We start from the raw sequence: 16,467 nt of genomic DNA, 5'->3' as shown, positions 1-16,467 counted from the left end.
TTTTCGGTTTAAGACTCGTTTGCGATTTTTCTCCGGCTGATTCCATGATCGTTCGCTCGTTTGGAAACAATGGCAACTGGTGCCTCGTGCTTGGCAGCGGTGCTATAAATAGCCTCGCGCATGGCATTCGAAATGGCTCGATAGGAAGTTACGGGAAGCAGTGTCGATTGTCATTGTTGTTACGCGATTTCGTGAATAAAACTTAAAAAAATATTTATTTTTTTAATTAATGAAAAACCGTATTTTTTATCACTGCAACCGTAACCCGGAATAGGTTGATGAAAACCGTACTAATTACAGGAAAACCGGAGTAGTTGGCAGGTATGTATATCTATATTTTTATTTTTATTTTTTTCAGCCCGACCCCTGGCCATTTTTTTAAATTGTAATTTTGAAAAATTTATCTGAATGTGCATGAACTATTTCTGTTCAAAATTGTTATAAATGTTAAATGTTTAAATATTAACTGTCAGTTTACTGTACTGTGCCAACTGTACTACTATATGAGTACCTATTTTCTATTGTTTCATTGAAAATAAAACAGCAAAGTCCATTTGGCTGTCATCTGTTTTAATTATGAGACACAATTGTGTCAAAATCAGGATTTCTTTTTTCATGCTTGAAATAAGAAATTATGACTTTAAAAAAAGTAGTTTTATACTTGTGAGTGTTGATGACACAGCTTTGCAACACTTGATATTCTAGTTTCAAGCATGTTTTACTCAATATAGGTCATCAAATCTCAGCAACAAGCTGTAATATCTTACTGAGATCATTTAGGAGCAAAACACTTAAAACAAGTAAAACACTCTAACATAAAATCTGCTTAGTGAGAAGAATTATCTTATCAGACAGAAAATAAGCAAATATCACCCTTATTTGACATATTTCATCTTACTTAGATTTCACTTTTTGCAGTGAAGTCTCTGATTCAATGAAACATTCTCACCTTTATTGAAGACCTGGCCTGGTTTTACAGGAGACACGCAGGTTGTAGATTTGCTCGTAGAGGGGAAATAGTCACACATCCCCTTGGCGAACTTCTCCGCATCCTCACGGTTGGAAAAAGCTTTAAAGCGTGCGCCCTTCATCACCTTCACAGCTTGAAGGGCATCTTTCTTGTCCGTATACACAAGTGATCGCTCTGTAAACACACGATAAGAATCAGCACTGATATTTGGAGCTGCGGCAACAACTTGTTAAACAAAAAGTCGATAGACTTTGGCATAGGGCTGCTTAGGGGTGTAACGGTACACAAAAATTTCGGTTCGGTACTGTCGGAGGCAGATATTTACATATATCCGAATTTAAGTTGTACTTCTTTTATTTCATAGTCATATTTGAAAACAGCTCGTGTTTTCCATTTCTTCTCTTGCTGCTCTGTCAGCAAGTATACTGTGTGTGTTAACCTTGAGTTCTTTGGAATGTGTTTTGACTAGCATTTGTTTTGTCTACAGAGATGGGACGAGAGAGAGGGTGGTGGGATCGGGAAGACAGACCATTTTGGGAGGCGCAATAGAATGTTCTAGGGTTAGACTGGTCTCAAAATGTATATTGGCAAAGCTTTGAGAATATACAACAAAATACCTATTCTGTTTCTGGTGGTTTTTCAACTCAGCTTTAAGTGTCGTAAAGAGCTTGGGAGCGAATTGTGACTTGAATTCCCTGGGAGGAACAACTGGTCCAAAACGCAACAGTACGTACCTCGGTTTAGAGGTCACGGTTCGGTTCATTTTCGGTACAGTAAGAAAACAAAATATAAATTTTTTTGGTTATTTATTTACCAAATTTGTAAACAATGGCTTTATCCTTTTAACATTGGGAACACTATAATAATTCTGCCCACGTTAATCAACATTAAACTGCCTCAAGTTGTTGCTCAGATTAAATAAAATGACAAAACTTTTCTTCTACATATAAGAAGTGCAACATTAAACAGTTTCAAATCAACTCATCATGCTTAATTTATTACAGAATTTGGGAAGCCTGTAGTTAATTTATTATGTAAATGTTATATTTTTATCAACATGTGATAGCAGGGACCCTGCCATTCAAAACTAGGCTGCTCCATTACTAATGATTAATGTAACAAAAGCTGGAAAAATGGTACAATAGCAATAGGAGAGACTATTCATCCCTGAACACCATGGAGTTCATGTAGGCTTAATGATGCACTTACATTATTATATCAACTATCAGAGACAGAAACTCTTCATTTAACATAATGTCCTTTTTTGCTGCTTCAACACAGCTCAATCAACACAGAACAAGTTCAAGTGAAATAACAGACAGACAGGGCTTTGCTGTCCGTAACGCGCAAACGCGCACACTAGAGATGCGCGGATAGGCAATTATTTCATCCGCAACCGCATCAGAAAGTCGTCAACCATCCGCCATCCACCCGATGTAACATTTGATCAGAACCGCACCCGCCCGTTGTTATATATCTAATATAGACGATGCAAGGCATTAGTGAGGTTATAAAGCTTTTGCCTGTTAAAGAAAGGAGACTGATCCAATGCAGCACAGACATTCGCGTGCCACGCTGTCACGACCCAGACGCACATCAGTGCGCAATCATATGGGAGCCGCGCTGAGCGCGCCTCCAAGCGCGTCTCACTGCCGGCGACGGCCGGGTATGGGCCCGACGCTCCAGCGCCATCCATTTTCAGGGCTAGTTGATTCGGCAGGTGGGTTGTTACACACTCCTTAGCGGGTTCCGACTTCCATGGCCACCGTCCTGCTGTCTATATCAACCAGGGTGAGCCCCACCCCTTTCGTGAGCGCACTGCGCGCGGAGTGACCCCTGTTACGCGCCCCCGGCAACAGGGGTGGCGGGCAGGTAAGCTGCGCGGGCGGAGTCCCCGGCCACGGGGGTGGCGGGCAGGTAAGCTGCTTACCTGCTGCGCGTGACGCCGGCCGCGGCGAAGGCGGACGAGGCGGGGTGTCGGTGCGGTGGGCGCGGTGGTGACCCTGGACGTGCGTCGGGCCCTTCTCGCGGATCGCCTCAGCTACGGCTCCCGGTGGGGCCCTCTCGGGGGAAGGGGCCTCGGTCCCGGACCCCGGCGATGCGTCCCTTCTCCCCTCCGTAAAAGTGTCCATCTCTTTTTTTTTCTTTCTTCTGTTGTGGCATATGCTGCAGGTGCCTGCTTGTTTTTCGTATGTGGGTAACAACATTTAACTATGTATATATATTTCCGAATTGGTTTAACTGCCACCCGCCTGAATCTATTTAAAATCTAATTTTTTTTTATTTCAACCGCCCGACCCGACCCGCGGATAAAATCTAATTTTTTTAAATTTCATCCGCCCGATCCGCGGACTCCGCGGTTGTGCCCGCAAACCGTGCATCTCTAGCGCACGCACGCACGCACGCACGCACGCACGCACGCACGCACGCACGCACGCACGCACGCACGCACGCACGCACGCACGCACGCACGCACGCACGCACGCACGCACGCACGCACGCACGCACGCACGCACGCACGCACGCACGCACGCACGCACGCACGCACGCACGCACGCACGCACGCACGCACGCACGCACGCACGCACGCACGCACGCACGCACGCACGCACACACACACACACACACACACAGCAAAATGAGCTAACGTTACGCTAAAAGCGAATTAGCCTTCACCTAAAGCCAGGACTGCGAGCGAGCTGAGCTGCCGTTTATGTTTCTAGAAGGTCAACGGGCTCATAGTGATGTTACTAGTAGTTGACTGGGAGGTGTTTATTAATAATCATTTGGGGAGAGTCCGCAGCCTGATGCTTACCTGCTAAACGCTAAGCACTGACTACATGCGCTCTGAATACGCACTGCTGATTGGCTGTTACCGCTCTGTTTGTAACCAATCAGATGGTTGTGTGGGTGGGACAATGCTGGGTGCTGTGTAGAGGACTGACAGAGACAGAGGCAGAAGGAAGCGGAGGCGACTACTTAATATGTTCGTGTGGAAACTCGTTTGGTACACCTCCGAACCGAACCAAAACCCCCGTACCGAAACGGTTCAATACAAATACACGTACCGTTACACCCCTAGGGCTGGACGAATATATGATCGTGATCGTAGTTCAAGTTTGTAGTCCAAAAATGCAACTAGAATATCATATTTTTTACATTACAGGTGACAGGATATGATATTGGCTTTTTCTTACCATTTCGAGATAAAATATCCTCCCACAGAGGACATACTCCATAATAAAAAGCTGGGGACACCTGTTCGTCTTTTGAAGTGGTTTCCATTGCGGATTGACAAGTAGAGCTGTTGCAAGCCCCTGCTGAGATCTCGTCTTCCTCTGGCGGGTTGAGACCCACACCATAGCCGAAGTCCAGCTCCTCATTTGAGCTTCTGCTTACTGCATCGGCTGATTTGGCGCACGGTGGAGGTATGGCATGGTCACCCACCGAAGCCAAGCCATCTGCGCCCCTCGCGTCGTCCGAGTCGGTGGTACTCCTTTCCGGACCAGCGAGCGCTCGGGCCAATTTCCTTTCGAAGATGGCTCGAGTGGTGGCGGTAATGGGGCCGCAGTTCAGGTCTGCTCGGGCAAATTCCTCACGCAGTTGATCAGCGGTCAGTTCCTTCAGCCTGGTCAAAACTGCCTCCATACTTCAGCTCCCTGGAAAACAGCGAAATATGCCTTAGCTATCGAGACAACCACCTTTAAAGGGGAACATTATCACCAGACCTATGTAAGCGTCAATATATACCTTGATGTTGCAGAAAAAAGACCATATATTTTTTTAACCGATTTCCGAACTCTAAATGGGTGAATTTTGGCGAATTAAACGCCTTTCTAATATTCACTCTCGGACGTGACGTCACATCGGGAAGCAATCCGCCATTTTCTCAAACACCGAATCAAATCAGCTCTGTTATTTTCCGTTTTTTCCACTGTTTTCCGTACCTTGGAGACATCATGCCTCGTCGGTGTGTTGTCGGAGGGTGTAACAACACGAACAGGGACGGATTCAAGTTGCACCAGTGGCCCAAAGATGCGAAAGTGGCAAGAAATTGGACGTTTGTTCCGCACACTTTTAAGGCTGAAACGACGCGTCGACGTCATCGGTTACGTAAATACGTCGACGCCGTTTTTGTGCGTCGGCGCGTCGCATATTTACGTCACACTACTGTCATGGCGGAGCGCAAAGCAGACGCTGCGAGCGAGGGGAAAAAAGCACGCCAAAAGTCGTCAAAAGTGTGGGAGTATTTCAATAAACGGCCTAATAATGTTGTTGTATGCACACTGTGTCGAGCGGAAATGGCCTATCATAGCAGCACAACGGCTATGAAGGAACATTTGAAAAGAAAACCCCCGACAGCGTTCTTGCCATCACCATCAACAAGTCAATCGTCCGCGTGCGTATACGTTGTCATTATTACACAAAAACATGAATGTGTCATTTGTATCTGCGTTGTAAATTCATAAACTAAAGCACCGTTTCGCTCTGAGAGGCGCGTTTGGCGTGCCTGTTCAGTGTTTACAAAGACGCGCTCCTCTTTAACGCTGTGGAGAGGCGGCGGCAGCGAGGCGGGGCGCGCCGGGAGCGACGCCGCAATCGTGCCCAGGTGCGCGATCTGCGCAGTTGGAAGAGAAAAGACTTTGTGTAAAATTAAAAGATTGTAAACCTGGCAAAGCCGTCTGGCGCTCAGTCTGTCGGTCCTGAAAGAACCCCACGGCACAAGACGTGTCACAAACGCTAACGTTAATTAGTTGTGCAAATACCTTTTACAACATTAACAGTTACATATACTATGTACAAACGAACAATTAACTTTCACTTTAATCATACTATCATTGTTGTGTTATTAAGCAAAATAAGCAATACTTTTACTTTTGTTGAAATGTTTACACTGTTGTTACAGAATATTTCGTTTTGCACTTTTTTGTATTGGATGTTTAGCTTTATTTTTGCACATTTTAGCAAATAAGCAATACTTTTACTTTTGTTGAAATGTTTACACTTGTTACAGAATATTTCCGTTTTGCACTTTTTTGTATTGGATGTTTATCTTTATTTTTGCACATTTTAAAGCAAAATAAGCAATACTTTTACTTTTGAAATGCTTATACTATTCCAGAATATTAAGATTTGCACTGGATGTTTACTTTTATATTTGCACATTAAAAAGCAAATAAGCTACTTTTAATTTTGTTAAATGTTAAAAGTTTTAAATGTTTACATTGTTACAGAATATTTTGTCATGTTGAGTGGCCATACTTTTTTTTTTGTAAATAAAAGCCATGCCTTTTGAAAAAACTGGCCTACATTTATTTTTTCCTCTTCATTAAAAAAAAAAAAAAAAAAAAATCGGTAAAAGGAAAAATAATCTATAGATTAATCGAAAAAAATAATCTATAGATTAACCGATTAATCGAAAAAAATCTATAGATTAATCGATAGAAAAAGAATCGTTAGCTGCAGCCCTACACACTTTACCGACGAAAGCTATGCTACGACAGAGATGGCAAGAATGTGTGGATATCCTGCGACACTCAAAGCAGATGCATTTACAACGATAAAGTCAAAGAAATCTGCCGCCAGACCCCCATTGAATCTGCCGGAGTGTGTGAGCGATTCAGGGACAAAGGACCTCGGTAGCACGGCAAGCAATGGCGGAAGTTTGTTCCCGCAGACGAGCGAGCTAAACCCCCTGGATGTCTTGGCTCACACCGTCCCGAAGATGATCAAGAGAAGAATATCGACCCTAGCTTCCCTGGCCTGCTGACATGAGGGTATGTCTACAGAATATATTAATTGATGAAAATTGGGCTGTCTGCACTCTCAAAGTGCATGTTGTTGCCAAATGTATTTAATATGCTGTAAACCTAGTTCATAGTTGTTAGTTTCCTTTGATGCCAAACAAACACATACCAATCGTTGGTTAGAAGGCGATCGCCGAATTCGTCCTCGCTTTCTCCCGTGTTGTTTTCGTCGGTTTCGCTTGCATACGGTTCAAACCGATATGGCTCAATAGCTTCAGTTTCTTCTTCAATTTCGTTTTCGCTACCTGCCTCCACACTGCAACCATCCGTTTCAATACATGCGTAATCTGTTGAATCGCTTAAGCCGCTGAAATCCGAGTCTGAATCCGAGCTAATGTCGCTATAGCTTGCTGTTCTTTCCGCCATGTTTGTTTGTGTTGGCTTCACTATGTGACGTCACAGGAAAATGGACGGGTGTTTATAACGATGGTTAAAATCAGGCACTTTGAAGCTTTTTTTTAGGGATATTGTGTGATGGGTAAAATTTTGAAAAAAACTTCGAAAAATATAATAAGCCACTGGGAACTGATTTTTAATGGTTTTAACCATTCTGAAATTGTGATAATGTTCCCCTTTAAACAATACACATTGATAAGAAATACAAAATGTGTTGGTCTTTATTATGGGCCTGCATCCCATCCAGTTATTCCTCATACTTATTGTTATTATATCTTATTCTGCCACCACTCAACCAAAACGGCCGGAGGTTAGCGACAGGTTAGCATGTCAATAAAAATTTTTGCGGGAAATGTTCTACTCTATACTACTTTAAACATAAAATGCTTTAAAATGACCAAATTAAAAAGCACCTCTCAGTGTAAGGGATCTGATATACCCATGACTTGCTCTGTGAAACTTAGTAAGTTATGGCTATGCGAGGACCTTCGTAATGCCTCACAATAGTGTCCTGGGCATGACGTTAAAGTGGAGGCTCCTCTATGGGGTCTTGGGGCACTAGGAGGTTAACCCCTTTACTACTGTTACCCCAGGTGGCCCTTGGCAAAGGCCTAGTACCTGACTGCCCCCTAGCCAGGGATACGGTGAAGACCTCAACGGCGGAGCAGGCGGAAGACGGTAGATTTAAAAGAACTACCGCAACGGCTGCGATGGCGGAAGAAGGCTGCAGCAGAAAAGGGTCCCCCAGTCGTCTTGGACTCCATGCCACTGGACCCTGACCCGATTCTGTCAAGGATCGTGTGGTGAACCAATCTCCCCACATTAAACAAAGTCACGCAAAGGCATCCTCCATAAAGGGATACACATTGTCATACTTGATCGAGTGACCGCCGATGATGACTGCCTCACAATACGAAGGTCCCGAGTTCAATCCCGGGCTCGGGAAACAAAAGTAACAAAAAGACATCATACATGACCAACACATTTAAAGGCTTGTCAGACAGGTCGGCCGGGCCTGCAGGGATCAGGATTTTCCTGAGGCGGGCCCTCCGGAATTTGATGGTTCTGTACCTGTGCCCTGATGGTAGTGGGATGATGTATTGGTGTAGTGGGTGACTGATATCCTGGACCAGGGGTGCTCATTACGTCGATCGCGAGCTACCGGTCGATCTCGGAGGGTGTGTCAGTCAATCACCAGCCAGGCATTACAAAAATAGTCCTAAAAACGAGCGATCATAAATCTTCATTATGACGTCACTTTCGTCACTTGATTGACATTCACGGCACCCGAGGGTCTTCTGAGATGACGCTGGCTGCTGCCAGCTCATTAAAATTACCGACTGGAAGGCGAGAAACACTTTATTTCAACAGACTCTGGCGCCGTACCTGTCGTCAAAACTCCAAAGACCGACTGCACAGTTGCGCTAACAAAACAAGAGTCTCAGAAAGCTGGCGTGCACAAGCTAGCAAGCTACGGACTTTGCCGACAATGTATTTATTGTAAAGTGTATACAATGGAGTACGGAAGCTGGACAAATAAGATGCCAAAAACCAACCACTTTCATGTGGTATTGGACAGAAAGGAGGACTTTTTTCTCCTCCATTCGAAAATGCAGACGTTTTTAGCACCACTGTCTGATTCCAATCAATGCAAGTCATCAGAATCAGGTAATACACCAACTTATATTCTTGTCTTCATGAAAGAAAGGAATCTATATGTGTTAAACATGCCTGTATTATCTTTAACCACCTTAACTTGTTAACAATATTAACTATATGTGTTAAACATGCTTGTATTATCTTTAAACACCTTTAACTTGTTAACAATATTAACTATATGTGTTAAACATGCTTGTATTATCATTAAACACCTTTAACTTGTTAACAATATTAACTATATGTGTTAAACATGCTTGTATTATCTTTAAACATCTTTAACTTGTTAACAATATTAACTATATGTGTTAAACATGCTTGTATTATCTTTAAACACCTTTAACTTATTAATAATAACTATATGTATTAAACATGCTTGTATTATCATTAAACACCTTTAACTTGTTAACAATATTAACTATATGTATTAAACGTGCTTGCATTATCTTTAAACACCTTTAACTTGTTAACAATATTAACTATAGGTATTAAACATACTTGTATTATCATTAAACACCTTTAATTTATTAACAATATTAACTATATGTATTAAACATTCTTGTATTATCATTAAACACCTTTAATTTATTAACAATATTAACTATGTGTTAAACATGATTGCATTATCATTAAACACCTTTAATTTATTAACAATATTAACTATATGTGTTAAACATGCTTGCATTATCATTAAACACTTTTAACTTATTAACAAAAACATCCATCTATCCATCCATTTTCTACCGCTTATTCCCTTTGGGGTCGCGGGGGGCGCTGGAGCCTATCTCAGCTACAATCGGGCGGAAGGCGGGGTACACCCTGGACAAGACGCCACCTCATCGCAGGGCTAACAAAAACATATATTTCATAAATAAGTAAATATAAATTATACAGGTAAAAGCCAGTAAATTAGAATATTTTGGAAAAACTTGATTTATTTCAGTAATTGCATTCAAAAGGTGTAACTTGTACATTATATTTATTCATTGCACACAGACTGATGCATTCAAATGTTTATTTCATTGAATTTTGATGATTTGAAGTGGCAACAAATGAAAATCCAAAATTCCGTGTGTCACAAAATTAGAATATTACTTAAGGCTAATACAAAAAAGGGATTTTTAGAAATGTTGGCCAACTGAAAAGTATGAAAATGAAAAATATGAGCATGTACAATACTCAATACTTGGTTGGAGCTCCTTTTGCCTCAATTACTGCGTTAATGCGGCGTGGCATGGAGTCGATGAGTTTCTGGCACTGCTCAGGTGTTATGAGAGCCCAGGTTGCTCTGATAGTGGCCTTCAACTCTTCTGCGTTTTGGGTCTGGCATTCTGCATCTTCCTTTTCACAATACCCCACAGATTTTCTATGGGGCTAAGGTCAGGGGAGTTGGCGGGCCAATTTAGAACAGAAATACCATGGTCCGTAAACCAGGCACGGGTAGATTTTGCGCTGTGTGCAGGCGCCAAGTCCTGTTGGAACTTGAAATCTCCATCTCCATAGAGCAGGTCAGCAGCAGGAAGCATGAAGTGCTCTAAAACTTGCTGGTAGACGGCTGCGTTGACCCTGGATCTCAGGAAACAGAGTGGACCGACACCAGCAGATGACATGGCACCCCAAACCATCACCCAACCATGCAAATTTTGCATTTCCTTTGGAAATCGAGGTCCCAGAGTCTGGAGGAAGACAGGAGAGGCACAGGATCCACGTTGCCTGAAGTCTAGTGTAAAGTTTCCACCATCAGCGATGGTTTGGGGTGCCATGTCATCTGCTGGTGTCGGTCCACTCTGTTTCCTGAGATCCAGGGTCAACGCAGCCGTCTACCAGCAAGTTTTAGAGCACTTCATGCTTCCTGCTGCTGACCTGCTCTATGGAGATGGAGATTTCAAGTTCCAACAGGACTTGGCGCCTGCACACAGCGCAAAATCTACCCGTGCCTGGTTTACGGACCATGGTATTTCTGTTCTAAATTGGCCCGCCAACTCCCCTGACCTTAGCCCCATAGAAAATCTGTGGGGTATTGTGAAAAGGAAGATGCAGAATGCCAGACCCAAAACCGCAGAAGAGTTGAAGGCCACTATCAGAGCAACCTGGGCTCTCATAACACCTGAGCAGTGCCAGAAACTCATCGACTCCATGCCACGCCGCATTAACGCAGTAATTGAGGCAAAAGGAGCTCCAACCAAGTATTGAGTATTGTACATGCTCATATTTTTCATTTTCATACTTTTCAGTTGGCCAACATTTCTAAAAATCCCTTTTTTGTATTAGCCTTAAGTAATATTCTAATTTTGTGACACACGGAATTTTGGATTTTCATTTGTTGCCACTTCAAATCATCAAAATTAAATGAAATAAACATTTGAATGCATCAGTCTGTGTGCAATGAATAAATATAATGTACAAGTTACACCTTTTGAATGCAATTACTGAAATAAATCAAGTTTTTCAAAATATTCTAATTTACTGGCTTTTACTTGTAATGTAGGAACCAGAAATATTAATAACAGAAAGAAACAACTAGGGATGTCCAATAATGGCTTTTTGCCGATATTCCGATATTGACCAAACCCTTAATTACAGATACCGATATCAACCGATACTGATATATACAGTCGTGGAATTAACACATTATTATGCCTAATTTGGACAAGCAGGTATGGTGAAGATAAGGTACTTTTTAAAAAAATTAATAAAATAAAATAAGATAAATAAATTAATTCTTGAATAAAAAAGAAGGTAAAACAATATAAAAAAAACTTTACATAGAAACTAGTAATTAATGAAAATGAGTAAAATTAACTGTTAAAGGTTAGTACTATTAGTGGACCAGCAGCACGCACAATCATGTGTGCTTACGGACTGTATCCCTTGCAGACTGATATATATTGATATATAATGTAGGAACCACAATATTAATAACAGAAAGAAACAACCCTTTTGTGTGAATGAGTGTAAATGGGGGAGGGAGGTTTTTTGGGTTGGTGCACTAATTGTAAGTGTATCTTGTGTTTTTTATGTTGATTTAATAAAAAAATAAAAAATAAAAATAAAAATAATTAAAGCTGCAAGCAGTGATGGACGGGACCGACTTTGAGGGCTCATAAAATCCAAACCGGAGCACTAATTAAAACTCTTTCATCAACTTTTAATCAGAAGCGTTCAATCTCTCTCCTGTGCTAATTTGAAGCCGACACGACAAATGCGCTCAGAGGAGATAATGTTTGAAAAAAGGTGACTGTTTTTACACAACTTTTGTTTTGAAGGGGGAATTGCAAACTTCCTGTTGATTTTTGCTGGGGGTTGTCAGTGTATGAAATATAAGTCTAAGTGAGACCTACATAGAGGTTTTTGCTTCATGTCTCTACGACATTCCTACTGGGAGTTACAGGCAGTTTTGTCTGTGTTTTCTTCCTAAGGGGGCGCTAGAGCTCAATTTTGAGTTTTGGGATTTGTTTTTTTGATTAGATCGCAATTTTCACCAGTCCTGATGTGTGTGTTCAATTTGGTGAGTTTTGAAGCATGTTAAGGGGGTCAAATTACAGCTCAAAGAGGCGGCGGTATAATATTAAAACGCTAGAAAGTCGAACCTCGGATTCAGGAGGAACAGTGTGGTTTTCGTCCTGGTCGTGGAACTGTGGACCAGCTCTATACTCTCGGCAGGGTCCTTGAGGGTGCATGGGAGTTTGCCCAACCAGTCTACATGTGTTTTGTGGACTTGGAGAAAGCATTCGACCGTGTCCCTCGGGAAGTCCTGTGGGGAGTGCTCAGAGAGTACGGGGTATCGGACTGTCTGATTGTGGCAGTCCGCTCCCTGTATGATCAGTGTCAGAGCTTGGTCCGCATTGCCGGTAGTAAGTCGGACACGTTTCCAGTGAGGGTTGGACTCCGCCAAGGCTGCCCTTTGTCACCGATTCTGTTCATAACCTTTATGGACAGAATTTCTAGGCGCAGTCAAGGCGTTGAGGGGATCTGGTTTGGTGGCTGCAGGATTAGGTCTCTGCTTTTTGCAGATGATGTGGTCCTGATGGCTTCATCTGGCCAGGATCTTCAGCTCTCACTGGATCGGTTCGCAGCCGAGTGTGAAGCGACTGGGATGAGAATCAGCACCTCCAAGTCCGAGTCCATGGTTCTCGCCCGGAAAAGGGTGGAGTGCCATCTCCGGGTTGGGGAGGAGATCTTGTCCCAAGTCGAGGAGTTCAAGTACCTCGGAGTCTTGTTCACGAGTGAGGGAAGAGTGGATCGTGAGATCGACAGGCGGATCGGTGCGGCGTCTTCAGTAATGCGGACGCTGTATCGATCCGTTGTGGTGAAGAAGGAGCTGAGCCGGAAGGCAAAGCTCTCAATTTACCGGTCGATCTACGTTCCCATCCTCACCTATGGTCATGAGCTTTGGGTTATGACCGAAAGGACAAGATCACGGGTACAAGCGGCCGAAATGAGTTTCCTCCGCCGGGTGGCGGGGCTCTCCCTTAGAGATAGGGTGAGAAGCTCTGCCATCCGGGAGGAGCTCAAAGTAAAGCCGCTGCTCCTCCACATCGAGAGGAGCCAGATGAGGTGGTTCGGGCATCTGGTCAGGATGCCACCCGAACGCCTCCCTATGGAGGTGTTTAGGGCACGTCCTACCGGTAGGAGGCCGCGAGGAAGACCCAGGACACGTTGGGAAGACTATGTCTCCCGGCTGGCCTGGGAACGCCTCGGGGTCCCACAGGAAGAGCTGGACGAAGTGGCTGGGGAGAGGGAAGTCTGGGCTTCCCTGCTTAGGCTGCTGCCCCCGCGACCCGACCTCGGATAAGCGGAAGAAGATGGATGGATGGATGGATAGAAATACACTAGGGTCCTCTGTCCCAAAGGGACTGGTCCCTAAAAATCCGACAGCGATAATAAAAAAACGATACCGATAATTTCCGATATTACATTTTAAAGCATTTATCGGCCGATATTATCGGACATCTCTAATATTAACACAAAAAATATATTTTTCCCCCCCCTCATCTTTTTCCATTTTTCATACATTTTTGAAAAAGCTCCAGAGAGCCACTAGGGCGGCGCTAAAGAGCCGACCCCCCGGGTTAGACAGTCGAGTACTAGAGAGCATGGACAAGCTAGCACGGTGGAAGCGCTTTTGATAGAATCCTTTCATCAAAATTCATGTCATTTGAACAGTTAGTATCAAGATGTATGTAGATTTGTTTGTTGTTTTAATTTGCTCGGTCATCGAAGGCTGTCACACCCAAACATGCCACGAATTTGAACTCGTCTTCGGGATGATGGCGATTAAAAAAAATAAAATAAAAATACAAAAAGGTGCATCTGATGGCATCTTTTAACAAAAATGAGTACTCATACTCACAGAGTAACATGTTTCGTGCGTGAGGACGAGCTTTTGAGTAGTTGAACACAGTCACAGGTACATTGTTGGACAAAAAGCTGGAGGACGGTCTGATAGTCGGGGCTCATTGTTTACAACCTGCTGTGCGCATGCGCACTTTCAAGGGGAGTGCTAAAATGCTGCGTTCATAATCAGTGGGATTTTTTTAAATTCAGGGAATGGTGCGCCAGTTTTATGTTTATAACAATATAGTATTTCTACAATAATTAGCAGCATTACGTTCTAGTTTGAATTAATGTATGTTCCATTTAAATCTATTTGGAGGACACGTTATTATTTGACCAACTTTTTTTTTTTTTAAACATGAAAGTGGTATCGTGCATTTCTGTCGTATACACAGTGACGGTACTTCAATAAAACATGTTCATTCCCCAGGAAAGATGTTATTGCGTCAAACACCAAACTCTTTTTAAGCCCTAAATAGAACTGAAAAACATTTGTCTTCAAGTGACAGTCGTGCTAACGTTAGTTAGCCTCTTAGCAGTATAACCGGTAACTGCCAGTTGGCCACCTTTAGTTACCATTTTGCGTTTTGAAATGACCGTTTTAAGATTTATCGGTGTAAAACCATACGCGAGACAACATACAATGAGGTCATCATAATATATTAACTTTAATCTATCTATTCTTACCTCCTCTCCTCTCTTCTTTTCGCTTCTCTTTTTTCTTCCCTTCCCGGCCACCGTAGCGTGGTGTTTTTACACCGCGACGTGTTTCAAAATACAGAGTGTAAGGACCCGGGGTTGTCCGAATATAGTGCCTGAACAAAAAAAAATACCGTCGATGACGTGTTGCCGGACAACATTGTCAACTTATTAGGGCCCGCATGGCCCATTGCATAAGGACTCCCACAGGGAGTCCTTATGCAATGGGACATAAGGACCTATTGAATTTGTAAGGTTTTATTCTTTCTTTATTATTCTTCCGCCGCCTCTTTGAGCACTAATTGGACCCACTTAACATGCTTCAAAACTCACCATATTTGACCCACACATCAGGACCTGCGAAAATTGTCTTTTAATTAAAAAAAAACCGAACCCCAAAACTCAAAATTGCGCTCTAGCGCCCCCTAGGGAAAAAAAAACTAGACTGCCTGTAACTCCCACTAGGAAGGTCAAAGAGACATGAAACAAAAACCTCTATGTAGGTTTGACTTAGACCCAGAGGTGGGACCAAGTCATTGTTTTGCAAGTCACAAGTAAGTCTCAAGTCTTTGCCCTCAAGTCCGAGTCAAGTCCCGAGTCAAGACAGGCAAGCCCCGAGTCAAGTCCAAAGTCAAGACTGGAAAGTCTCAAGTCAAGTCCTAAGTCCTGCATTTTGAGTTTCGAGTCCTTTCAAGTCCTTTTAACCACAGACTAATATATTAACACAGATTGTGTATGCTTTTCAAACGCTGTATTTATTTATTAAAACAAGTGCATTTTAAATTGCAGGAAAGAAAATTGTGCTGACATTGCACTTTATAATAGCACTATTAACCAGTCATTTTAAACATTAACTCATTCCTTTACAGAACAAACACATTGAAAAATAAAGTGCAAATGTTCTTATTTGTACAAAAGTGTTAACATTGAAAAAACATGACATATACGTGAACATAACAAAAAAGTTGTACTTTTTATATGTCAGGGCCCTATGCTGCATTGCATTTGCAAAAGACCAAATTAGCCAAGAGTCTGTCAGTCATTTGTGCACGATGGGGGCGTAGTATGATGCCACCATGGCTGAAAACTCGCTCCACTGGAGCACTGGAGGCAGGCACTGCCAAGACTCTCATGGCCACTCGGAACAGTGAAGGAAGAGTCTTCATGTTCAATGCCCAGAACAAAAGGGGGGAGAGAGTTGTTTTGGGTTGGTGCACTACTTGTAAGTGTATCTTGTGTTTTTTATGTTGATTTAATTAAAAAAAGAAAGAAAAAAAAATTATTTCTTGTGCGGCCCGATACCAATCGATCCACGGACCAGTACCGGGCCGCGGCCCGGTGGTTGGGGACCACTGAGGTAAACAACCATCAGTATGTCAGAAAGCTAGCTAAAACGGTACACATATTCATAATATAGTATACATTTTAACTGACCTTTATTTGACTATTTTTGTCTTTTTTTAGGTGGCTAAAATACGCGGTGCTGCTGACCGCCGTCTAACGTTACGTGTGATATATTGACTAACGTAACCCTGCTTAAAAAAAATCACTGAACAAAAAGTATGAATAAGGTAGTGAACTGCAACAGATTCCCGTGTTTGC

The 16,467-nt window shown here is 42.8% G+C and overlaps 1 protein-coding gene across 2 annotated transcripts in view; it reads right to left on the bottom strand.

Moving 5' to 3' along the window:
* The window catches only part of LOC133623010 (ankyrin repeat and LEM domain-containing protein 2), a 57,113-nt gene extending 42,189 nt beyond the window's left edge, over positions 1 to 14,924 (bottom strand). The window contains exons 1-3 of one of the 2 annotated variants that reach the window (XM_061985902.2): positions 14,854 to 14,924; positions 4,168 to 4,629; positions 950 to 1,144 (exon numbers count right to left, since the gene is read on the bottom strand). In XM_061985902.2, the coding sequence (XP_061841886.1) occupies positions 950 to 1,144; positions 4,168 to 4,618 (646 nt within the window). In that variant the 5' untranslated portion in view covers positions 4,619 to 4,629; positions 14,854 to 14,924. Of the gene's footprint in view, positions 1 to 949; positions 1,145 to 4,167; positions 4,630 to 14,182; positions 14,304 to 14,853 lie in introns of those variants that run through there. The other variant, XM_061985903.2, reaches the window with a different exon arrangement.
* Positions 14,925 to 16,467: the final 1,543 nt, after the last annotated feature.

Source organism: Nerophis lumbriciformis, linkage group LG12 (assembly GCF_033978685.3).
Source record: "Nerophis lumbriciformis linkage group LG12, RoL_Nlum_v2.1, whole genome shotgun sequence".
Taxonomy (NCBI): domain Eukaryota; kingdom Metazoa; phylum Chordata; class Actinopteri; order Syngnathiformes; family Syngnathidae; genus Nerophis; species Nerophis lumbriciformis.
The sequence above is the reverse complement of the archived record's forward strand: the minus strand, read 5'-3'. Positions and strand labels throughout refer to the sequence as shown.